This window comes from Thermobia domestica, chromosome 14 (assembly GCF_964235325.1).
Source record: "Thermobia domestica chromosome 14, izTheDome1.hap1.1, whole genome shotgun sequence".
Classification (NCBI taxonomy): domain Eukaryota; kingdom Metazoa; phylum Arthropoda; class Insecta; order Zygentoma; family Lepismatidae; genus Thermobia; species Thermobia domestica.
In genome coordinates this window covers 174,588,208-174,614,302 of record NC_137467.1, presented here as the reverse complement: position 1 = coordinate 174,614,302, position 26,095 = coordinate 174,588,208, and the positions used below count along the sequence as shown (strand labels likewise).

The 26,095-nt window shown below is 36.3% G+C and overlaps 1 protein-coding gene across 1 annotated transcript; it reads left to right on the top strand.

Moving 5' to 3' along the window:
- The first annotated feature begins 17,509 nt into the window (after positions 1 to 17,509).
- On the top strand, positions 17,510 to 18,010 carry LOC145670115 (ARL14 effector protein-like). Its single transcript, XM_081738483.1, has one exon. The coding sequence runs from the start codon at positions 17,510 to 17,512 to the stop codon at positions 18,008 to 18,010; it is 501 nt and encodes a 166-aa protein (XP_081594609.1).
- The last annotated feature ends 8,085 nt before the right edge of the window (positions 18,011 to 26,095 follow it).

The window sequence follows — 26,095 nt, the reverse complement described above, 5'->3', positions numbered from 1 at the left end:
TTCGTGTTCAGTACAATAATTAAGGAAAATAATTAAATAATTAAATAGTATAAATAAATAAAGCTAAATAATAAATGTCTAAAAATAAATACTTACTTTTGAAAGCCCATGTCGATTGATTTTGTAACTCTTGAAGATAAAACTGGAAGTCTTCTTTACACTGATTATTAGCTATGGCATTCGGTCCTGGTACAAGTGGAACCAATAGAAATGGTAACAAATTATTCGGTAAAGATATATTAGATGATGATATATCTTCAGAAATAGTCACACTACCACTTATAGATATTATGCTACAAAGAGTAACATATAGAATAATATCCACATGTTTCAACTTGATCATTTTTTCGTCAATTACACTTGTTTTGTTTCGTAAGCTGCAACACTCACTTATGAGAAATTTGTGTTAGGTTAGGATTCCTTATAAGCCTTTTATTCGTTGGTTTATCTAAGATTACTTTTTGAATCTGTGCAGAAAATTGTTATGCTCATCGTTTAGTAGATTAAACCAAAAAAAAAAAAGAAATGTTTCAAAAGAAAAAAGTTCTCAAGGAAATAAGTTGAGTAATACAAGAAGCTTTCGACATTGTGAACAAAATTTAAGCACAAGAATAACCAAAGTTATTTTTTGTATTTATTTAAATTACACCTTTGGCACTACCAAAAATAAAAATGTGATATCTATTTCTCTTCTCCATTACTTTTTCTATAATTTGCAGGTAATTTGGCTTCAACTGTTTCTTTCCTATAGTGTACATAGTGTGTATCATAATAAGGGAAGGAAATGCTATTCCAAGGCCGGTCACGCCTTAAGAAGAGAACAGGAGAGCCGAACCAAGATATAGTACTGTGAGTAATGCAACAGAGCCTCGTAACGTATATTCACTCAAGCACATGATATGCAAAGGATTCTCCAATGTTGTGATTGACACAAATGGTTCATGCATCATGCCTCTCCGTATCATCTTCTCCCTTCCTCTGCCTCGGCATGGAAAAACTCTGTCTACGGTACTATTAAGCAAATCAAAGTACTACTCTATGACATCAGTATATCTAAAGAGTATTGAGCATTTGGGGAGGTCAAAATTGAGAAGACGTGGATTTTGGTTTGAAAATATGGTTCTAAAATCATATATACACTCCATTTGCCCGAGAATCTTCTGCCATTTTTCCTGCGACAGCTTAATCCCGCTGCTATGGAAGTCTGTGGTTTCTGATCAAAAAATTGTTACAGGTGAATTGCAAGTGGGTCTATCGAAACTAAACTTCACTCAGTGATGTAGTCCCGAGGGCACCAGGTAAAAGCTTTTTCATGCCAGCCATCTTGAGTGAGTTTCTCCTGGGTTTTTCTCATTCACACTAGGCAAATGCCGGGATGGTACCTAACATACAATTCCGGGATGATACAAGTCCCAGGCCGCTTCCTTCTCTCCCGAATCCTTTCTTCCTTCCCTTTCCTCGGATAGTGTGATCACTGACCAACCTTATCGCACATACGTGATGGGCTAACATAGCTAGATGCCGAAAATCCAGAAATCTAATCCTTAACTGGCGTTGTTAGTGTGATGTACTACACACTTTCTATTGGCCAGTTCAGACCGTTTCTTTCTTAACTATTATATGCGCTTGCGCTAATTATAGACAGTACAGGTCAGAGATTATCGCTCTGTCCGGGAGCAGCAACTTGTGATGCATGATACCCTTCCAATCCCACTAAGTTTACACTACATTTATCCTGAGTGTCAGTGTTTGATTTGTCACAGACTGTATACCAATACTCGCTTTCCCCTCATACCTATTCTGTCTAGCAATACAAAACTTGGTACACGTATTTCTTATCCCTATAGTATTTTTCGAGATATATTTGGATTGTGTGTTTTTACTCGGAACCATTCCAGAAGGTTCAAAGTTGATTGGAGGGAATTTTCCAGACATTTTCCTAAGTTTTTCCTGTTCAAGTACGTTACGGACTCCAATACATAGCACCTCTGAGAAGCTTGTTTCATGATAAAGAGAATGAAGTATAGACCATGACTTTCCAATGAAAAGTGTTGATGCAACAGCTATTTCACTGCGAGTCTATGATTTTCTTTATACTAACATGATTAGTGGGCCCCAGGGACTTACCCCGTTGTCCATGGCATCTAATTTTTTGGGCATGAACATATTTTTGTTATGTTTATTGAATGGACTAGGTTTGATTCGGATGTCCGGATGACACGTTCATGTCCTTTCTTGTGAGTTTTGGAACACTAGCACCAACCTATGTTCTCAATACGTGTGTACACTACCTAACGTTTCGATACATTATTTTTTAACCATGTAAATGATGCTTTGCTTTCGAATTAGCTAACTCATGTAGTATGTTATACGGCCAAGAGATGTCAGTGCAATGCCAACAGTTTGCTCAAGCATGAAACAGATTTTTATCATTAGAGTAAGTTTAGTTTCCTGCCTTTATCCGTGCATTTCCTTGTCGTCGGACAAGCACTGTGTGAGTGTTTCATCTGGAATGTTCCGTTTCCAACTACTTTCTTCATTCCTCCAATTTCTTAATTGCTATTCAAGATTACCATCTCCCTTTGCCTCGTCCGTAATTATTGGACGTTAAACTTAAATATTTGATATATATTTTTAAGGAGTTTCGTTTATGAATCAGTCCGCCCGGGAGACAAAAAAAAAAAGAAATACTTGATGAATCACCATCAATTTTGACCAAGATATACAGGATAAAATTAGGAATCTAGTTCGTTGGTGAAGGTGATCCATCCAATGGAAATTGTTAGATTTGATTTTAGTTAAGCGTTCCGTTCAGCAGTGAGGCTATATGAGACACGGACATACAGCTCAATGTGGGCTCCGAACCACATGAGGTCCCGCTGGAAATCGAACCTGGGTCTCTTACACCAAAGGCTCTCTTGCTATCAGCGCCTGGGGCGACGGCTCCGCTCGCCCTTCGCCCTAGCTACGGTTTTATGAGTGATACAGTAGGTGAACTCTGAAATTTTAAATAACTCTTATAATGATAAGAAAAAGTCAAACTTTATGTCTGTTTTAGTCATAACTTAGATAATTTAATTTGATTTTCTTGTGCTCTGAACGACACAACTATTCCACACAGAAATCAAGAGATCAAGAGAGTGCAGATATTCAGTAGCATCGAATAAATGAAATTCCACCGAAACAACTTATATAGAATGTTACTGAACTCTATCGACAAACTTTAAGACATTCGTCACATCAAAATAAGAAGAAAAAAGTTCATTTTCACATGTGGGGAAAAGGTCGGAGCTAGATTCGTCGAAAACGAGAAAAGGTACATCGCACTACTCGTTATTCCGAACACGAGAAATCGCTGAGCTGGTGGTTCCTAACAAACCGAGAAAAGGAAAACGTTTGTGACGTACATAAAAATGTAAGTTACATGCTTACATTGCACAAAATGAGGTGTTGAAACAACACAAAATGACTACCACTTTAGCGTGTTACGTATTGTTACGTGTTGTAGCGTGTTGATTCAACGCCAACCACATCGCCTTCAGAGCATATCAAAAATACCTCCTTACTAGCTGTGAGCATTTGAATTGTTTTTTGTTTGGTATGAGCAAAGCTTTGCGAAATATATTTGGCAAATAACTAATTAAATTCTATGTTTTCCGTAATCGGTTACAATAACATTGGTGTCAACCTGTGAAGAAACACCTGACATAATTACACAGATAGCAATGCCTCCATCTATTTTCTTTATCTGTTATTCTTGTGTCTTAGCACGTATGAACAGAAGATGGCAGAACTGTTGTCTATGTAACATTTGTCAGACTATTCACAGGTTTACAACAATATTATTGTGGCCGATCACAGAAAACATACAACATTATTCGTTACTTGGCATAAGTGCCAAATATATGTCGCAAAGCTTTGTTCATATTAAACGATAAGTACCAATGCAAATTCTCTCAGGTAGTAACCTGTTATTTCTGATATGCCCGGAAGGCGATGCGCTTGGTGCTGAATTAATACACAAGTAACACGCTAAAGTGGTAGTCATTTTGTGTTGTTTCAACACCTCATTTTTTACAGTGTAAATCCTCTAGTTTTGGGACTTAACTTAAAATCCTATGTAACATCCTGTAGCCAGCCTATAACTAAAAACGTAATTGTTATACGTACTTTGCGTAAATGTATTCCGAATAAACGTACATTTCGTGCGAAAAAAAAGAACTGTACATAGGCTGTCAGGATCTCACATACAGATGGACGTATATAACATATAGTTGACGAATGTAACATACGTATACTATCTAGTATACGGAAAACTGTTAGATATCAGACATCCTGTAGCGGCATTGTGTAACATCTAAGCGGCAAAAGAGCAGTACGTTCGTAGCTTTTGGATAAAGTATGCTCCGTACAGATATCCGTAGTAAACAGAAGGATTTCGTATATTTGAACAATCTACAGGGTGGTAGGTAAACTCCACCGACAAACTTTAGGAGGTGATTCCTTATATGAAATGAAAGAAAAAAGTTCTTATAAACAGGTCGAAAAACGTCTCATTTCAGAGTTATGAACCGCCGAAAATTCGAAAAATCATGTTTCGAAACGCCCTGCCTTAGAAAATATAGGACCTATATATAACAAGCGGTTTAAGGAATTACACGGGAACTGGTATGCAAACTATCTAAATATCTATGTTTTACCATCCTACGTTATCGGCGAAACGAACGCGTTATTAGTACTTAAAGAAGTATCCCTATACCTTAATTTCCTTTTTACAGTTCGTTTTGCCGATAACGGAGGATGGTAAAACATGGATATTTAGATAGTTCGCATACTACTTCCTTTGTAATTTCTTAAACCGCTTGGGATCGGTCCTGTAGTTTCTAAGGAAGAGCGTTTCGAAACGTGAATTTTAGGCGGTTTGTAACTCTGAAAGAAGACGTTTTTCGTCCCATGTTTATTAGAACTTTTTTCTTTCATTTCATATAAGGAATCACCTCCCAAAGTTTGTCGGTGGAGTTACCTACCACCCTGTATAAGGGAATAACGGAATTTTTTTTAGTGCACTTCTGACTTGCTTTCAACACATTCCATGTTCACTGTTGTCAAGGCTCCTTTTTGCCTGCTTTACACCTACTTTAAGTCTGCGCATATTTGGCACTTCCTCCGGAGTATGTCTTGGAATTATGCCCTGTACGGAATCCATCGCAAGCTCATAAAATATGCATTTATGGACCGCACGACCGCCACTCCACAATTCTTTGTGTCCGAAATAACGGATGTTGCAATTTACTTACAAACGCTTAGCTCCAAAACTATGCACTTTACCCCAAAGTCCATTTAATCCTTTATTTTGATTTTGATGTGAGGAATCAGCTGTTACTGTTTATTAGTATAGTCCATTAACACCTTGAATATTTTTCATAATAATAATCTAGGTATACTTTTCAGCCTTTATCACATTGATTTCTTTGTAAGCTTATCCAACCACTGCTTGCATACGCACTTTATACATTTTTTTTTTCCTATATCGTGTGTATTTATATTTTAGTACACTTATAAATCATTTCTGAGACACTTTCTCATTGAGAGAACCATTAACACTTTTAACACAATAGAAACAACATTTTAGAGAAACATCACAGTAAAACATTTCACTATTACTAGGTATTAGGTGCTCTTTTACACTGATTCAAGATTCTTACAACTGCTTGGTAAACAAACAAACAATATAGCCTATATATATAATGTTGAAGATTGGTTATAGTAAACAGAAGAATATTTTATTACAGACTAAGAGAAAAAATTAATAATGAGCATATATTGTTAATATGGATGCAGCAAATATGTTTTATTTTATTTTATTTTTTATTTTTTTGAATACATGATGCATTTCTTTAATTATTCGATTTATAAACGTTTCCGTTATAAATACATAATGCTGTTTCTTTCACTTGATTACATATAGACAATACATGATATTGTTTATGTAGCGGTTACAAGACATAAAAGTCGAAGAGAAGAAACAATACAATACTAACAGCACAGTTTTAAGTAATATTTAATATATAATAATAATGACTAAACGTATGTATTCACTGCGAAACAATGACAAAACATACAGGATGTTCTTAAATTATCACCGGATATGAAAGCGTCATTGATGCAAATAGACATTCATATCTATATTAATACAATTGAATGGATCTATGTTTGATGTATGACCAGCGTAGCTAAGTTAATGCCCTTCCCGCTGGTCTAGTGGCTAATACTTGCGCCTTTGGTGTACGGGGTCCCGGGTTCGATTACTGGTGGGAGAGCCTTTGGAATTTTAACTGTCCTCGATATCTCTGTGTTCGTGTTCTAGGTTATTGGAAAAAGCGAGTTAAACAAGTATAAAGCGAGTAAAATTAAGTAGAAACTACTAATAAGTAGTTAAGAAGTTAATGAGGCACGTTCGGTGAATCTGTTAACTTTAAAAAAAAAAAGTGGTATAGCGTTCACCTTCGGTGCGTGCGGTCCTTTGTTCGATCCCAGCTCGCGCCAAGTGAGTTTTATGGTGGACAAACACCCGGTTAATGGCTTTTCTCGGGATTCTTACGTTTTTCTCACACTTTGTTCATTCCAACATTTTAATTCGTTTCTCGCCATCACCATCTTCTTTAACCTAGCTGGCATAACCCCAGACCGTAAAACTGAACGAAACAGAACCAGATTTTGTTTCATATCATTTTATGAGTGGATCCTAAGCTAACTTAGTCTTTTAAGTGTATTTTCGGCAAGAGCGAGACATCGTGAAGGGGATAACATGTAAAAATAATTAGAAATAACCGATATTAGTGTCCAATTCATAGTTTTCGGAGTCACCCAGATGAATAGTGCCATTCTCGATGCCAGTTAACTGCAAACACATCCGCCTTGCGTATCCTCCAGGAATAGGAGGTATAAATACTTTTCGCTAAAGTATCCTTCTCGTGCGAAGAACGGACGTACCAGCTAGCTAACTTGAAATTAACAGAAAGAAACAGTTAAAAATAGTTTTAAACGTTGGAATTAAAATTGTGCTGTGCCATGAACAACAAAGCAGTCACAGAAAAGATACAGGAGAAGCAGCAAATCTTTATCAAACATCTTTGTGGTAACTAGGGCATAATTTACGCCCATCTAACATCTATCTGGATTCTTGATTTTTATATCTTGGTTATATTTAGCATAATTTAATTCATTTCTCTGGAGAATAAGAAGAGCTGTAATACCTAAACGAAAATTATTAATTTCATACATTTTTATGGTGCGCGACGCAGCGAACCCCAATGAATCACTCTCAGAATTTGTTCAATTTCGGCCGCATCACACCACGCTCAATAACTCTGCTGTACTGCGTGACTAAGGAAATATTATTGCTGCCTCATGGCAATCTCGAAGTGGTGAACTGCGTCTGCACATTACAGTTGCACATTGAATTCGGCTCAATATAAGTGAATCAACCTCTGTACATTAGTATTCATTCGCGATAAACAAAAATAATATTTTGGAGATTTACATGTGAAAAGCAGGGAATCTCATCAAAAGAAAGTATAATGAATAAAATAAAGAACACAGAGCGAGCAAGATTGAGAAGAGTAGATGTACATTCATGTCCAAAATTACTGTCGCATGTCTATAAATATGTTGTTGTAGGAATATAATTTGATAACGAATTCGCCCAACATTTCTTACTATGTTAGTATGTGTATAATCGACAAAGACATGTATGTGTCAAATTTCATGTCAAAAGAGCGGTAAATAAGAATAATTAAACGAAAATAAAATTTTCTTGTCCATTTAGCAACATTTTGTTTTACTCATTCTAATTTTCGTATTTATAATTCTTTTCCTATGAAATTTACCACAAACATACATTTTCCGATTATACACATAGTATCAGTACTAAAAGTACTCTGCAAAATTATTATCAAATTATATTCTTACAAGAAGACAGTTATAGATATGCGACAATTATTTTGGACATGAGTGTACAGTAGTTGTCAAAGATATTCAGACGATAGCTGGTTCATAATCAACGATGACACATGCAAGAGAAAGAACTTAAAGGCCTTGATTGTCACTACGATGAACCTACTGTCATTGTGATAATGATTTTTCTCAAATTTAAGAAAATATTAGATAACATACTGATTCTCAAATTTAAGAAAATATACATAAGAAATCGTTTTACAAATTTAAGAAAATATGTAAGAAAAAAGTTTCTGAAATTTAGAAAAGTATTAGGTAATATAACCTTTGTCACAGTTGACAAAGGCATTAGGTAAAAAAAAAAAAGTTTTCCAAATTTGAGAAAGTAAAACAAAAATGAAATTAAATCTTTGTTTTATGTCCCACGATTATGCCGGTTAGGCTAAAGGAGACGATGATGATGAGAAATGAATGAAATGGTGGAATGAAGAAAGTGGGAGGAAAGGGAAGAACCCAGAGAAAACCCACGAGCACGGTGTTTGTCCACCACAAAGTCCACACGGCGCGAGCTGGGATCGAACCAGGGACCCGAAGCACCGGAGATGAACGCTCTACCACTGAGCCACCAAGCCCCCAAAATTTGAGAAAGTATTAGATAAGAAATCCTTTCTCATGTTTATGCAGTTATCAGATAACAAACAATTTCTCAAATTTAGGAAAATATTGCGCAATAAAATGTTTGTCAAATAATGTTAAATAAGAAATTGTTTCCCAAATTTAGGATGGTATTAAGTGCTAAGCGCTTCATACGTTTAAGAAAGTACTAGATAAGAGTTTGTTTTCCAAATTTAATTAGGAGAGTGCGGTAAGTCAATGATAGAGCGCTCACTTCTTATGCTTGGGACCCCTGGTTCGATCATAGCTCATGCCAACTGGGCTTTGTAGTGGACAAACACGGCCTGCGTGGATTTTTTGAGGGGTACGCCAGTTTCCTTCCACTTTCTTCGTGTCCTTCTTAGCCTAGTTGTACAATCATGGGACGTTACACTAGAAATCTCATTGCATTGATTTCAAATTCAAAAAGACAATAAAGAAGGGATCGTTCTTCAAGTTTACGAAAGTATTAAATAAGAAATCATTTCTTAAACTTTAGAAGACAAGAGATGAGTTTTTTTTTTTTTTTATCAAATTTATGGAACTAATAAGAGGTCGTTTCTCAAATTAAAAACAAAAATATATTAGATGAAAAAAACTATCGAAATACAAAATTTTTTAAGCATTGTGAGCCAATTAGGGAGATATTCAAAGTAATTCCTGTTAGAGAAGCCAGAAATAAGACGATTGGAAGGTAAAAATAAAGCCCCATACAAAAAGTCCTGTTGGTGTTAACATAGTCACCAATGGACTACGACGTATCACCCTAAGAATATTCGATTCTGAAGGACAATAAACCACAAACAGATAATCTTGTTCTACCATTTTAATTAAGGTCCCATGAATGCCAAGGAGAAACGTGACAGAACTTAATAGATAAAAAAGGAAAGAACAATGAGCAAAGGATAAAGGAATCTACTACGTAATCATAATTGGCTTCTAACTATACACGAAATATCAATTTTAGATGTTCTTCTTTAAGTTGCAATTTTCCAACCCTGTCCACAAATCCTGCAATCTTAATTTAACTCATTTCCCGACGTCGGACGAGAGTAAGTCAATAAGTATCGTAATCAATTTTTATTATTTATTACCACAAGAATACAATGGTTTTATTCATATCATTTTCCAACATAGTTACCCTGTTATTCAATGCTCTTGGTCCATCGTAGCACAAGTTTTCCCATAATATCTGCAAAATACGTTTTTGATTGCGCAGCGAGCCATGAATGCCCCGCTTCCTTCAGTTGTTGATCGGAGCTGAATCTAAGGCCTCTAAGAGCATATTTTAATGAACCGAACAGGTGGTAGTCCAACGGAGCGACATTGGAATTGAATGCTGGATGCTCCAAGCCCTTGAAACGCAGCGTCTGAAGAAGTTGAGCAGTGTGAGTGGCGGTATGTGGACAACATATGGTCCCGGGTTCCATCCCAGGCAAAGTATGTTTATAGTGGAAAACATCGTGTCCGTGGGTTTTCTAAGCTTATTCCCGTTTCCTCCCACATCCGTAGTCCACCAATTCTTCTATCATAATTGACTTCCCTTAATTATCGTCTCTCTTAACCTAAAAGGGCATAATGTTAGGACGTTAAACGGAATACTGCTGTGTATAATGGAACTCAAGCAATGTTTGAAATTGAAGTGTGAAACCTTTTGAAGTCATGGACAAAATAAAACTGGAAAGAGGCAATCAAGGCAAATCAGATCATGGGAATATTTTTTTCCTGTTCCTGAGTTGGCATTTTTGTGGGACATGTCAGAATGTAGTCCCTGTGCCGGTACCAGAAAATACACAGACCTAATTTTCTTTTCAAATATCGGTAATTCATACTAAGTACCGATACCGGTACCATCACTCTAATATCAATATTTGTAGACTGCGTGCAATTATGTGTGGGAAGGGTGAACCGTGGGAAGTGAAATGTACACACACTGGAGGGAAAATATTGCACAGAAATATTATGTTCTTGTTGAATACATGCGGTGCAAAGTATCCTCACGTATGGGGTTACTTTGCACCAAAGTTTACATTTCAATAACCATAGTCTTACTAAAGGTTTAGTAACGCACTTGCGTGAATGTTTTCCTTATATATCTAGCTATTATATGTTTAAAATACAATGTTCTAAATCATTAAGTATTTAAGTTACATACGATTTTCTTTAAAATTCCTTACATTTGGTGCAAAGTAACGCCATCTTACGGTATGTTTCAACTTAGGTATCCACAATTTTCCACATTAAAACTTTGGAACAATTGTTTTATAATAATATAAATAATGACTTCCCAAAACTATGAAGAAAGAAAATCAGTTATGTATGGCGCCAGTACTCTAATTTATGCAAAATGATGATGATCTCAATAGCATTATAGGAATTAAACAAATAGTTGAAAATAGACTAACAATAATTAATGACAAATTTAATGTAATGAAGTTTCAAACCTCTACATCATTAAGGTGAAATGCACAAGCCAAGAGAAAAATAAATTTCATCTCACTTTCTTTTGTGGAAGTCGGACACAAATCATAATACTTATCCCCAAAAAGCACTTTTCACATCGGATTATTGGGGAGACAGTCCCCCCCAGTTCCAAGATTGGAGGGGAAATGTCCCCTTCATCCCCAGTGAGTAAGAGGAAAAAAGACTCGATGTGAAGTGTATTTAGCTGATTGCACATTTTTACGATTCCAATGTTGTAAGAACGATGAAACAAACACTGATTTCAGCCATGATAAAATACAAAAGTATTATGTATTCAAATTTAAAATGTAAAACAAAAAGACACATAAATGCTCAAAGAAATGAAGGAGAAAGGGGTCTTTAGAGGATTCGAACCCTTAACTATTACGCCTCTTGACTTTAATCTGATACCTCAGACCAGTGGAATATTCGTGCATGGCAAACAAGGGAACGAAAATAAGTATATGTTGCAGCATGTCAATGGAATGCAAACGTCCTAAAGAAAGCAACATTTCAGAGAAAATTGGAAAAATAGTGAGCTCTTGAAAGAACTCAGAAAGTTATTTGCGTATCAAGAAAGATGTTTGTTCAGACATTAAAACTTAGTGTAATCGCCGCTAGCTTCAACGAGGCATCTTAATCATCTTGGAAATGAGTTAACCAAGCTAGAAACATATTGATATCCATGAGTTATTCTTCCCACGCGTCAAAAACTAGCTCACGAAGGTCATCAGATGTCCTTTGTGGGGGATTGGAACACCAAGACGTTTGCTACCCTGTCTCACATCTAAAGGATACCATCATACTCAACAAGAGCAGTTAAGTTGTTCTCTTACATTCTGACTACGATGAACCATGACTAATGAATGGATTGAATGAATTGCAGCTTTTTGGATGTAGGTAATTTTCTTTCTCACAAGTTTGCGTAGGAAAAATATCGTCTACCATCTGTGTTTGTGTGTGTCTGTCACTTTTTCGTAGATCGACATTTTCAAGGAAAATACAACTGCGTCACGGAGTTGTGTGACAGACACACACAAACACACACACAAACACACACACACACACACATACACATATATATATATATATATATATATATATATATATATATATATGACGAATCTAGGGGCTATGGGGGCTTTAGATCCTAAATTGTACTGCATAATTTTACTACAGTTTTTACTGGACAATAGAAAGACCAATTACAGTCTGGCAACTAGAAGTGTTCAAAAACCGGTTAACCGGTTTGGGATCGGTTTAAGATTCCAGTCGAATATTCGGTTCATTTCAAAAACTTAATCGTAATTTGCTTCTTTTCGGTTCGAAAACAAACACTAGATTGACACTTTTCAGATATTCTTACATATTTTGAAAAAGTTTCGAAAGATATGCAATGCTTTTACTTTAAGTTAATTAATTTTGGTTCTGCCTACTCACGTTCGAACGAAATTACGATTCCTCATGTTTTTTTTTTCTATAATAGTAAATAGTTAATCAATAGTTTATCAATGAAAAAATAACTGTTTTTAGGTTCACTTAGTTTTAGTTAACCGTTTGAAACCGAAACTGAGGCTTACACTTCCTCGAACTACGTCCAGCTCTACTAACCATCCACTTACATGCCGAGGATGCATATCTATATGTATATAGGAAAAATACTGAAACAAAACATTCTGTTATGCTTAAATTTATTTATAGTTTTTACTTGTATTTCAACTTCATAACGTAAGTTTTCAATGTGAAGGAAATGATTATAAAAAATTATACATAACAAAGTTATTAATTAACACAAAAAAGTACTTTCTCCTGCTTTTTAAAAGATGGGATTCTTTCAAGTTTGTTTGTACTTTCTTGTTTTCTCTTCCGATATCCCATTTTCTGTAAACAAAAGAAAAGTATGAAATTAGACATTAAAACGCACAGAACTTCAAGTAAATATATATTAAGAGTGCCGAAGCTCACTCGGTGGAAGAGTGTTACAACCTAAAAAAAAAAAAAAGTTTCAATTTTGAGCTATCATCGCCATTGGATAGAGAGAAGCGAGCTCTTCCTCGTGCTATTTTCGCATAAACGTAACTTAAAAATTAACTCCTAGATGACCAGTATTCCAAAGAGTGATTTTGTTAGAATTACAAACTCTAAAATTAATTCTTCCGCAAATGTGTATTTTCAACCTGTAACAGTCTTCCACCGGGTGTGCAATATATATCTTAGTATCGCATTTTCTTTGAAAATTTAAATTTGCTATTTATTACTTTTAATCCATTCTAAATAGGATAAAAAATTATGCTCCAAATAATACTGGAATTTACACAAAATGAGTCACACTTTACTTGCAGGTACTAGTTCTACATTTTGAAATGCGCGAGTTTCAAGATTGCACATTCCGTTTTCCTTAAGTACACATCTTATAGAGTTATGTTTGAACTTGCAGTTCTCTCTAATTATAAGTACTAATCTTAAGAATTTTTCTTTGAACTTACCGTTCTCGTTAAATATATTGCGTGTATTTTCACGTTTGAACTTGCCTTACGGACTTATGATTGTACTTGCCTTTCTTGCTATTTAGATTATATGTATCTCATGAAGCCATATTTGAATTTGCCGATCTCATTAAGTCTGTATCTTATGTATTCATGTCTACTTTTAATTCCCTTTCAATACCTGTCTTTGAAGTTACTTTTGAACTTTCCCTTCTCGTCTATTGCTTATCTTACGTACTCATGTTTAAACTTGTCTTTCTCACTATTTACATTACATGTATGTCATGAAGTCATATTTGAATTTGCCAATCTCATTAAATACGTATCTTATGTGTTCATGTTTGTATTTTTGGTTACTTTTAAATACCTATCTTATGAAGTTACGTTTGAACTTGCCCTTCTCGTTAAATGCTATCTTGTAAAGTCATGCTTGAATTCGCTGGGTTTTTAAATATTATTCATATCTTTTCGAGTCATGTTTGTACTTGCAATTCTCTTTAAGTGCATTCTACTTATCTTATGAAGTTATATTTAAATTTGTCGTTCTGGTGAAATTCATATCTTGTAGAGTTATGTTCACACTTACCGTCCTCATTAAATACGATGTGAGGATCTTATATAGTCATGCTTGAACCTACTCTCCTTGTGAAATATGTATTTTATGAATTCATGTTTGAACATGACACTCTCGTCAAATACACAGTAGTAACTTATGGAATCATATTTGATCTTACTTTTCTGGTTTAATACTTTTTTTTATGAACTACTTGTATTTCCGAGTTAACTCTACCAGCGTGTGAACAGCAGATATATTTCAGATATCGGGGTTAATTGGCTCTCTGAATGATATTCATTTTTGCCTAGAACACTTGGTTTAGAGTTTTGTTTCATAGATCCAAAGACTTTGCAAACTCCTAGACTCAGATAAATTTGCTCTGATCGGGAAAGATCCTATGGATGTGACAACAGCATTTTGCGTTAATATTACTGCATTACCGTTATCTTTCAGCAGATTGTTTTAACACGCAAACGCATGAACAGGAAGAGTAAAATATAAGGTTTTCTAAGGGTGTTTCAAAACTACACTGACAATGTTTGATATCGCGATGGCACAATTTGAATTTTCCGCACATAAAAAAAAGAGAAAAACATTAGTAATAAAAGCCCTTACTCGTATTGGGTTCGAACTAACAACCTAATTCGTACAGACTAGTTGCTCTGACCAACTGAGTTTCGATTTCTTACGCGAAAGAAGTCTGTTATATTACAAGGCATGCTTTTCATTATGATCGTGCTGTTAATTTATTCTTTCGATAGGTAATTTCCACTGCTTGCTTTATCTATATAAATAAATGTATAGATTCATATATTAAGAGACTTTCGGTAATGTGTGTAATAATTTCACCATAAAAGCATACAATCCAAATGTATCTCGGAAAATGCTATAGGGAAAAAGAAATGTTTGTATCAAGTTTTAAATTGATAAACAAAACAGGTATGACGGGAAAGAAGATGTTGGTATACAAGCTTTTCCCTTATATGTATTCCACCTATCGACATAAAATTTGGTTAACATATTTCTTATCCCCTATAGGGTCATTCCACCTCAGATCAACCAATTTTCAAAGGTCTTCCCGGTGACCATAATGGATTTTCATGAAAAGTTGTACACATAAGCTGGGTAGTATTAAGAGATATAAAATACCAAATTTAAAAGCATTCCGGTAAATAAAACCAAAGTTATAATAAGATACGCACCACTCTGCGTAGGCCCAATATTTGTCGAAATAAGCAATGTTGTTTTCAGGGTCTCACAACTTTCTCATTATAAATGACATCAAAGTGAAATTTACAGGATGTACAGAACTAAACACATAGTTTGTACTAACAGCAGCAGAATGAATTTCCAGCAACAATTCTGGCTGATATATTCATTTCAAATCACTGTTGCCACACATGGTACAATTGTACCAAATTCAGCCCTTTTTGTCATTCATCGGCCCGTTGGTACCACGCTGGCATTTTGAGCCCCTTTTGTGAAAAAAGTTGGTACAATTCTACCCAATTCAGCACTATTTAACAAATATTTGTCACATTTTCAAAAGTATCAGTAAGACTTTTCCTACATCTCACGTTACTCATACTGTGTTCTGGACTCTTAAAAAATGATGTTGAACGTTCATTCTGTGACGTTACACCGCATAACGCTACGAAGTTTGTGTGGAAAATTCGTAATTCGAACTATACCGGGAAACAAATGATGCAAGATGGGTGCATTCGCGCAGCGCATGAAGGAGATGAGAAAGAAGCAATGTGGTGGAACTTTTAGCTTGAAATCTTTTTTTTTTTTTTTTTTTTTTAAAAAAAAAGTTGAATCAAGTGTTGTATATTCTGAAGACCAGCGTGTGCTCAAGTAAGTCTATAATTTACGTGTCGTTGCAAGGATTATCCACCAAAACGATAATAGCACTAAAAATACATTGACTTAGTTGCCGGACTAAGTTGTTTACTAGTGACGCCATATTAACGAACATAAAGATACCCGAACATTTCTTTTGTATAGATCTATCTCGACGTGTTGGATTTGGACTCCTGGAAGATGGGGGGGGGGAAGTATTCTAGAGCTTTACCTCTTCTAGCTTCGTGTTATAGAGAAATCTATCACACTGATATAAAATTATGAATTCAGCCCTTTTTGTTTCAATTTGGTACTATTTTTCAGCCCACTTCAGAGCTAGGACTGTGGCAACACTGTTTCAAATCAAAAGAAAAAAACGAAATAGTAAAATGTTACAAAGTTCAGCATTTTTTTATGGGAAGAAGAAAGTAGGTGGGGCGAACCTCTACCAGTCCTTGGATACACCACCTTGCCGACTTTTAAACAGGGTAATAGCAAAACAGTTGGTCATTTACTTTTGTAGTAATTTAACAATGAAAATGCGAAAAAAAAAAGCAAAAACGACGAAAAATTACACAAGTTGGCAACGCTGTAGCAAAATTCTTTTAGCTCGTACGAACTTCTATACTTGCATACATGATGACCATAACACAGTGTAAATGTCACATAAATTACATCTTGTTACTCCAAGGTATGTGGGAGTTATGAATCTGTAAATATAGCTAATTGATTAAAATCTCGAACAGTAACGTTTGCACCAAGCCGCCCTGGCGCATTTGGGAGCGCGTTGGATTGACGTTCGGGAGGACGCCGCGGGTTCATGTCTTGCGGCCAACTATCCTGACTGATGTTTTCCAGGATTTCCCTCAGTCCTATCAGGCAAATGCCGGGATAGTACCTTAGCATACAGGTCCTGGCCGATACCTTAAGAAATTCCTTCCCTTTGTTTTTGTTCTATACCGGTTTCTAGTGTAAAATGGTGTCTGAATTGTACCTGGTGTCTGTTAGCAAATAAATAATAAATAAAATAATGAAGTCAACAATTGACAAAATGTATAATCAAAACTGAACTGAACCGAAATGAAATATTTAAATTTTTTATGTCCCAAAGTTATGCCGGCAAGGCTAAAGGGCACGGTAATGATAAAAAATGAAGGAAATTGTGAAATGAAGAAAGTAGGAGGAGACGAGAAAACCCACGCACTCGCTGTTAATCCATCACAAAGTTCACTTGGTGCGAGTTGGAATCGATCGAAGGATCCCGTGCACCAGAGGTGAACGCTCTACCCCCTGATCCACCGCGGTCCCATAAACAAAACTGTGAATACTTGTAATGTAAATCATGACCAAACGAACTGCTGTTGTTTATTGCAGAATCGTACACCTGGAAATGCTTGCAATGGCAAATTCAGAACGGCAGACATGTGACTGTGGAGTGATGACATCCATGCGTCTGAGAAAGGACTTGGTTGATGTGGTGCAATCAGTGTGATCATACTGTTGATGTTTCCTTTCTTTCTGTTTAGTAATTAGAGTGTTTGTGACCGGTAAGATGGCTGTGACATTGAGTGATTACAATGAATCTGCACTAGAGACATGTAGTGTTGGTGTGTTTGTTCAAGATGAATGCCACAGAACAGTATATACTTCTAAATGTGGCTTGATACATGTGACTGACTTACCTTTGCCTAATAGAAACTTCCTGTTGTGGAGAAGTGGTATGCAGACAGTTGGGTCAAGTTCTGTAATGACTGAGTGTATGACTGTGTGCTGCCACCACAAAAAGATGTATGTTTATTACTTTCCTTCTCTTCAAAGGAATTGTGTTGATCCCTTCAAAGTGCACAAGAAGGTCATCAAACGTAGCCTTCGTGAAGCTAACATGTCGACAGTTCTAAAGGTGAAGGAGATGTCAGAGGCGGACATGAAGCCTGGCCAGAAACTGTGTTCCAAGTGCTCTGTTAGACTAAAGGAAGAAAATAGTGTGGACAACAGTGATGAGGACTATGAACCTTCTACGGTGCCATTTGTATCTCCTGAGTTACAGACATAAGTGAGTACTTTAGGTATTTCACCTATAAAACCCCAAAGTGTTAGCGTAAGAGACAGAGGTAGTTATGCAAGAAAGAAACTACGGCAGATTGACTCAGTGGCAAAACGTAAATTAAGTGAGGATTTCGCGATTGATGAGCATGAATTAACAATAACGAAAGAGCAGTCCAAATGTGACAAATGTTCAGACCTTGATAAAATATTGGAGGACATGAAGAAGAAATGTGCAATATCAACACGTCAGGAAAAAATGACAGTACTTACTCTAGTTCCAGATAGTTGGTCAATAGAAAAAATTGCTCATGAATTTCAGGTGTCGCATTATCTCGTCAAACAGGCTAGAAAGTTGAAGATGAGCGATGGACCGCTAGCACATCCTACAAAACTAATAGGAAAGGCTTTAAGTAAAAAAACTGAATGGGTGGTCCAGGAATTTTATGAAGACGATGAGAATAGTAGGATGTGTCAAGGCAAAAAAGATTATATATCAGTGAAGGTTAATGGAGACAAAATTCAGATACAAAAACGGTTGTTGTTGTGTAATGTCTCCGAATTGTATGTCTTATTCAAGCAAGTCCAAGTTTTATAGTCTTCGTCCAAAATGGGTAATTTCGGCTGGTGCGAGAGGTGCACATAATGTGTGTGTGTGCCAGACACACCAAAATGTGAAGCTAATGCTGTCTGCTGTAAAGTTAAATTTGGACCATCAAGAGGCAATGAAGGTAATAACCTGCGATTCGAATTCGTATACATGCATGATTCACAGATGTGAAAAGTGTCCAGGGAAAGGGAAACTCGAGAAATATGTAAAAAAAAAAAAAAAAAATATCATGTTCAATGAACTGTGTATGGATGAGGAAGACATGGTCACATTCAAACACTGGATACATACTGATCATACAACTCTCGAAACCAAACAAGAGACAGTTGCAGATTTCGTACATTCACTTTGTGAAAAAGTAAATAAGTTAACTGTTCACAGTTTTACAGCGGCAGCCCAGTCATCATACCTTAGACAATCCAAAGATAATTTAGCCACTAATGAAATAATAATAATACTTGATTTTTCAGAAAATTATTCCTTCATCATCCAGGATGAAGTTCAGGGGTTTCACTGGAACAACAGTCAAGCTACAATTCGACCCTTTTGCTATATACTACAAAGATGAACAGGGCAAACTGGCAGTTCTAAGTCTTGCTATTATTAGTGATCACTTAGTACATGACTCAACAGTAGTGCATGCACACATCGAAACTATTATCGGCTACATCAAACAAAAAATGCCCCATATTAGATCGGTGAAATATTTTACTGACGGTGCAGCTAGCCATTACAAAAACTGTAAAAGTTTTAAAAACTTATGTATGCATTACAGTGATTTTCATTTGCAAGCTGAGTGGAATTTTTTCGCTACTAGTCACGGTAAGAATGTTTGTGATGGTATTGGTGGGACAAAGACTAGTAGCAAGAGCAAGTCTTCAACACACAACTGATGGGCAAATTCTCACACCCCAACAGTTGTTTAAATGGGCGGACGAAAACATTCATGGCATCAAATTAATCTTTGTTTCTGCAGATGATGTAAGAAAGTGAATTGGTGCAACAGAGCAGGATGTAACATATGAGAACTGTTGCCGGAACCAAAAGTCATCATTATTTTTGTCCTGTTAATTGCAGTGAACTAGAAATGAGCAGACTATCTGGACACAACTTCAGGTATTGCGTGCGTGTCCGTGTAGATACTAAGCAAGAGCTTGATTTTCAAAGACTTCTGAGTAGCATCCAGCCAGGGTGTTATGTTGCTTTTGCATATGACAGCAATTGATACGTGGGCTATATAGTTCAGTATTGCCAAGAGGAGGGAGACATCTTGGTGAACCGCATGACACTAGCCGGACCTGCTACAACGTTTGCTTGGCCTCAGTTTCCTGACAAACGCTGGGTTCCCTTTGAACATATCATAATGGAATTACCAGTTCCCTCCACAGCCACTGGCAAGCAGTACTACATTAACCAAGGCATCAACACAAAAATTTACGAAAAGTGGGACTCGTTTTCAAAGAAATATAAGTAACTTAAAGGTGAAAACGTCTGTATTTTAATCTTCCAAGTGTAAGAATATGATATACCTGTACAACCACGTAGATATACATGTACTATCACGTAAATACTGCCTAACCACTGTTCAAATTTAAACATAAATTGTGCACAGGGTAGTAAACTTTACTGTTATAACGTTTACTAATGTCCAGCGCTATTGCAACAGGTTTCTTGTTAATAATTTACATTATGAATATTCATATTTATGCTTATGAACATAGTCAATTGTCGACCACATATTGCCATATTACGGTACGAGCTTTTCATCAGTTATGTTTTACTGATTCGTAACTCCCACATACCTTGAAGTAACAAGCAGGCCCGTAGCCAGCCCAAAAATGTAGGGGGGCCCGGCTGACGTTAGGGGGGGCCCGATCCAACAATATGATAATTTATCACCATATTATAGTTCTTTTGCAAGCCTACTGTAAAACTTTTAAGGGGCCAGCAAAACTTTAGGGAGGCCCGGCCCCCCTAGACCCCCCTGGATACGGGCCTGGTAACAAGATGTAATTTATGTGACATTTACACTATGTTATGGTCATTATGAATGCAAGTATAGAAGTTCGTAGGAGCTATCAGAATTGTGCTACAGCGTTGCCAACTTGTGTATTTTTGTCGTTTTTGCTTTTTTTCGCATTTTCATTGTTAAATTACAACAAAAGTAAATGACCAACTGTTTTGTTATTACCCTATTTGAAAGTCGGCAAGGTGGTGTATCCAAGGACTGGTAGAGGTTCGCCCCACCTACTTTCTTCTTCCCATAAAAAAAATGCTGAACTTTGTAACATTTTACTATTTAGTTTTTTATTTTGATTTGAAATGAACATAGCCAGAATTGTTGCTGGAAATTCATTCTGCTGCTGTTAGTACAAACTAGGGATGGCCACAAAGTTCCGGTTCCGGCGGAACCGGTTCCGCGAGGAACCGGTTCTCGGAGATTCGGTTTCCAGAACCGGTTCCAGACCTGGATCCGAAAACCCGGTTCCAGAACCGGATCTTAATAACCGGTTCCAGATCTGGATCTGAAAACCCGGTTCCAGAACCGGATCTTAGGAACCGGTTCCAGATCTGGATCTGAAAACCCGGTTCCAGAACCGGATCTTAGGGACCGGTTCCAGACCTGGATCCGAAAGCCCCCAAAGACCCGTAAAGGAGGCACAAAGTTCACCTTCAAAAATAATGCAAAGAGACCATGCGCTTGTGCCTTCCCCGCCCAGACCCGCTTGTGCCCCCAGAAAAAAATTTTGGTCTACCAGTGGGTGTTTAGCCAAATGAGTTGGCCAGTTTGCCTGTTTAGCCAATGAGTTTGCCAGTTACCCAGGTTATTTAGCCAAATGAGACAAGCTGCCGCCGCCTGGGCGCCTGTCTGTCGCTTCCACCATTTCATCTAGCATACTGTTCACAGCTTGCCAGCAGCTCGCGTTTAGGTAGGGATGGTAACAAAGTTTCGGTTCCAGCGGAACCGGTTCCGCGAGGAACCGGTTCTGAAAACAGAACCGGTACCAGACCTGGATCCAAAGAACCGGTTCCAGACCTGGATCCGAAGAACCGGTTCTAGACCTGGATCCGAAGAACCGGTTCCAGACCTGGATCCGAAAAACCGGATCCGTTCAGACCCGAAAACCGGATCCACCAAGAACCGATTCTGGCCATCCCTAGTACAAACTATGTGTTTAGTTCTGTACATCCTGTAAATTTCACTTTGATGTCATTTATAATGAAAAAGTTGTGAGACCCTGAAAACATGCCGCGGGCAACATTACTTATTTCGACAAATATTGGGCCTACGAGTGGTGCATATCTTATTATAACTTTGGTTTTATTTATCGGAATGTTTTTAAATTTGGTATTTTATATCTCTTAATACTACCCAGCTTATGTGTACAACTTTTCATGAAAATCCAAGATGGTCACTGGGAGAGGGTGGTTGAACTGAGGTGGAATGACCCTATAGTATTTTGCGAGATACATTTGGATTGTAGTGCTTTTACCCGTGGCCACTCCAGAGGGGTACAAATTTCATGGAAATGATTTTTAAAGGGGATTTTCCAGACATTCTCCCAATTTCCTCTTTTCAAGTACATTATGGGCCACAATACATAGCACGTCTGAAAAGCTTGTTTCATGCTGAAGAGAATGAACTATAAACCATGACTTTTCAATGAATAGTGTTGATGCAATAGCTATTTCATTGCGAGTCTACGATTTTCTTTATGCTAACAGGGTTAATGGGCCCCAGGGACTTACTCCGTTATCCGTTTCACCTATTTTTTTGTACATGAATATACCTTTGTTATGTTTATCGAATAGACTAGGTTTGATTCCGATGTCCGGATGACAGGTTCATATCCGTTCCTTGTGAGTTTGCAGAGGTCGTTCTACTTCTTGCGTGATCGTGCCACTCGCTGTTTTATTGACGCAGGAGGGATATACTTTGAATAATAAACCGATATTGTTACATTATCTTTGCTTGGTCACAATAAAATTAGTATCATTACTTCGGACGGTGTTAATATAATTGCACGAGCACAATTACTGATTGAGACAAGTAGTAGTCTTTCCATTGACGTTCTCATTAACTCATAATCGATCGTTCAATTAAAACTACTCAACACACACACACACACACAAAATAACAGTAAAAGAAGTATTAAGCCTCAATTGTGGAAAATTTGGAAACAATTATAAAGCTTGGACGTCATAGCCAAATGTAATGATTAATACTATTTAAATGTATGTAATCCTTGCAATTGCGCAAGCAAATCGTTAATACTATTTGATATTCATGTCAGATAAATTACCCTTGACGTACTTCGTTTACATCTTGAAGGTTGCAACGTGACAGGAAGAAAATATTTTTTAAAAAAAGAAAAATATACATCCAACAGACAGATTGCAATGATTGAAGTAACGTCTCTTTGCCAAGTTCATTAACAAAGGAATGAACGTACTCTGCCCCTTGGTGGCTTATCAGCTCATTAGCTAAAACAATTGTATAGGCACGTCCTGCGCTCTATAAAGTCAAGGTCATTTCGAAAGGAAGCATAGAATATACATTATGTGCTTACGTAATACAAGTAGATAATTCCCAATATTTTTACGTAGTTTTCTTTAACCACAATGGCTCAGACATGTCGTGGTTAAACTTTATGCCGAAATCTCACAACGTTAATCATTTCAGTTTCAGTTACCTCCCTTTCGGAAGGTTATAAAGGAAGTCCCAGCCGTAGACCCATGTGGACTATTTCACTAAATTTGTTTTAAATCAAATTTGTTTGAAATAAGCATAGGTACTAAAATGGCAGGAGCCAGAATGGCCGAAATTGCCTGTTTGAAATAATTGTTTTTCACAGTTATTGTAATAATAAAGGATAAGTGAGTGGCGCATGAATATATTAAAATTGAAATACAGCGTAATAAGATTGTCACAAATAGTAAAATTGTCAAACGTAATGAATTACAAATAATAAAAATTGAATAAAAATTGAGAGCAAAAGCTCCTTAATGCTTATTTTTTACAGCGCCATCTCTTATCCCGTTAATCATTTTCCGTCGTTATACAATGATGAAACATTGCACAGCGTAGATAGTCGATAACGATAGTTCTCCATTGTTATTTCTAGATACCGGGTGAGTCAAAATGATGTTCCCGATTCCGTTAATTTATTATTCAAACGGCAATAATCTTTTCTTGCCAATATATTTTTGCTGGAATATAATCTTAGCCCTAAAAAGACATCCTGGGGTCCCCGACGAATCTACGTGTTTTGACTTACGCATCTGCACCTGCGCTAAATAACCTAAATAGTTCACATGATTTGTCTACCTTCAGCGATTGAGTAGTGGTCAAAGTAGGAATATTTAATTGTTGGTTCTCTATATTATTTGTAGGACAACCCAAAAACATAAAAAGTATAAAAAGCATAATAGCAATTTAGACATATGGTTGGTACCTTGAACATGGTTGTGGTTGTCTAAGGGTCCAGAAGAAACTAATTTTAAAAGCATAATAAAGCATAAAGCATAATTTAAAATATATAGTACAATTCTTGGAAAATTCTGTTTAACTTCAAGTTTAACATACTGTATTAATATATATATATTTTTTTTTAAAAAAAAACTAATATTTACAATGCAAAATCATTGAGAACATAACAACGCAACAATGACACGTTTATTTTTATTTCTGTAAACTTTTCGGTGTAATCCTTTGGTGTGGAGAAAAGAAAAATGGAAAAGAAGAAGAAAACTTTCCGCCAACAATGAATAGTACACAAGAACTCCACACTATATTGTTAATGTGTACCTTTTGAACTTCAGCACTTTTTGGTGGCATCTTTTACTTTTATTTTCTGTATATATGCACCTCTAACGCACAACACACACACACACACACACACACACACAAACTGACTCGAGTAAAGCATATCTCCTTACAGTGCATTAATTACAAAGTTCATTAAATATGAAACAAACTGGTTGCATAAAATATTAATAAATAGACCAAGATATTTAGAATATTTAATGTATAGTAAATATTATACATTATACACAGTTAATATAAAACAATGGTTGAAATTAAGGGGTATGTTTAGTACAAGGGGTCCAGAAGCACGTAAAAAACACAAAATTTACAGGAGAAATGAGTGATGCAAGTACTTAGACATAATATAACGTAACCAACTCTAACCTAACCTAACATAAACTAACGTAAGCTAACCTGAAGTAACCTAAACTAATGTAATATTAGTAGAAATAAGCGAAATTCTATCATTTTTTGGAAAATTATGCGGGACTCCTACACTAATATAACATAAACTAAACTAACCTAACGTAACCTAAACTAGCCTAACCTAACTTAAACTAACCAACCCTACCATAAACTAACCGAATGTGAACAGAAATTACCAAAATTGTAACATTTTTTAGAGAAAAGAGCTGGACCCCTTCTGCTAAACATAGGCCGAAATTAACAATAATTTGGAAAATAATAAAGCATAATTACGCAAAAATAAAGCATAATGTCGGTTGCTCTAATTATTTGTGTTTATATTGTGCAGCTGGGTCGTATACGACCCCAAGTGTTCTTTGTGCTACGAAAATAGCATTGTTAAGAATTTGTATTTATTTTTCTTTCGAACCCTTTACGGCTAAAGTGCAACATATCACGGCGTCAATAAGTAAGGGACCCACATTGGGAGAAATATCTGGAATATTGAGTGAGGAGACATCAGCCCCAAACTGTGAAAGAATCACCAACTGGAAGACCTGGTCGGCGTGTTTTTCTGTCACCGGGAGAAAAAAATATGTGTGTCTTGCTTAGGCAGCTTATGTGCTGAATATCGCTTTGGAATTTGGGGCGATTGTAAATATGTGAATCGATCTTTACTAATGCTGTGAACAAATCAGAATTTTCAAAACTTGAGTAGCTATTTCAAATAATTTGGACGGGAAAAGAATATTAACATTTTGTATAGCTAATAAATAATATAATTAATGATCAGAAAATTCGGTATTCTTCTAATTGGTGACCTACCTGGCTATATCTATAACAACAGCCTTACCTAACGTAAACCAACCTAATCAGTTGCAAAAATACATGTTAGGTTAGGTTATAATTATAGATATACGTCGGTAGGTCACCACTTAGATTACCGATAATTTAATAGTAAACCATTAACCCAATATTTCTGTTCAATAATCAAAGCTGTTGTCTGACTATGAGAAATTTCACATGTATAGGTGTGACGTACACATGTTGTAGTCTCATTTAAAATAAATTAGCACATGGTACCAACTCTTACTCGACTTGTGTTTTCTAACTGTATATAATTTGTAATGGGTCGTATATGGCCCCACGGTGTACTTTGTGTCATGATAGTGCTATGGTATCCTCCACGGGTTAATAAAAGTTTTTCTTTTTCTCTTTGTATTGCAGTGGCGTAGTTATGTAGACGTCCACCAGGAGGCAGTTTAGTCTAA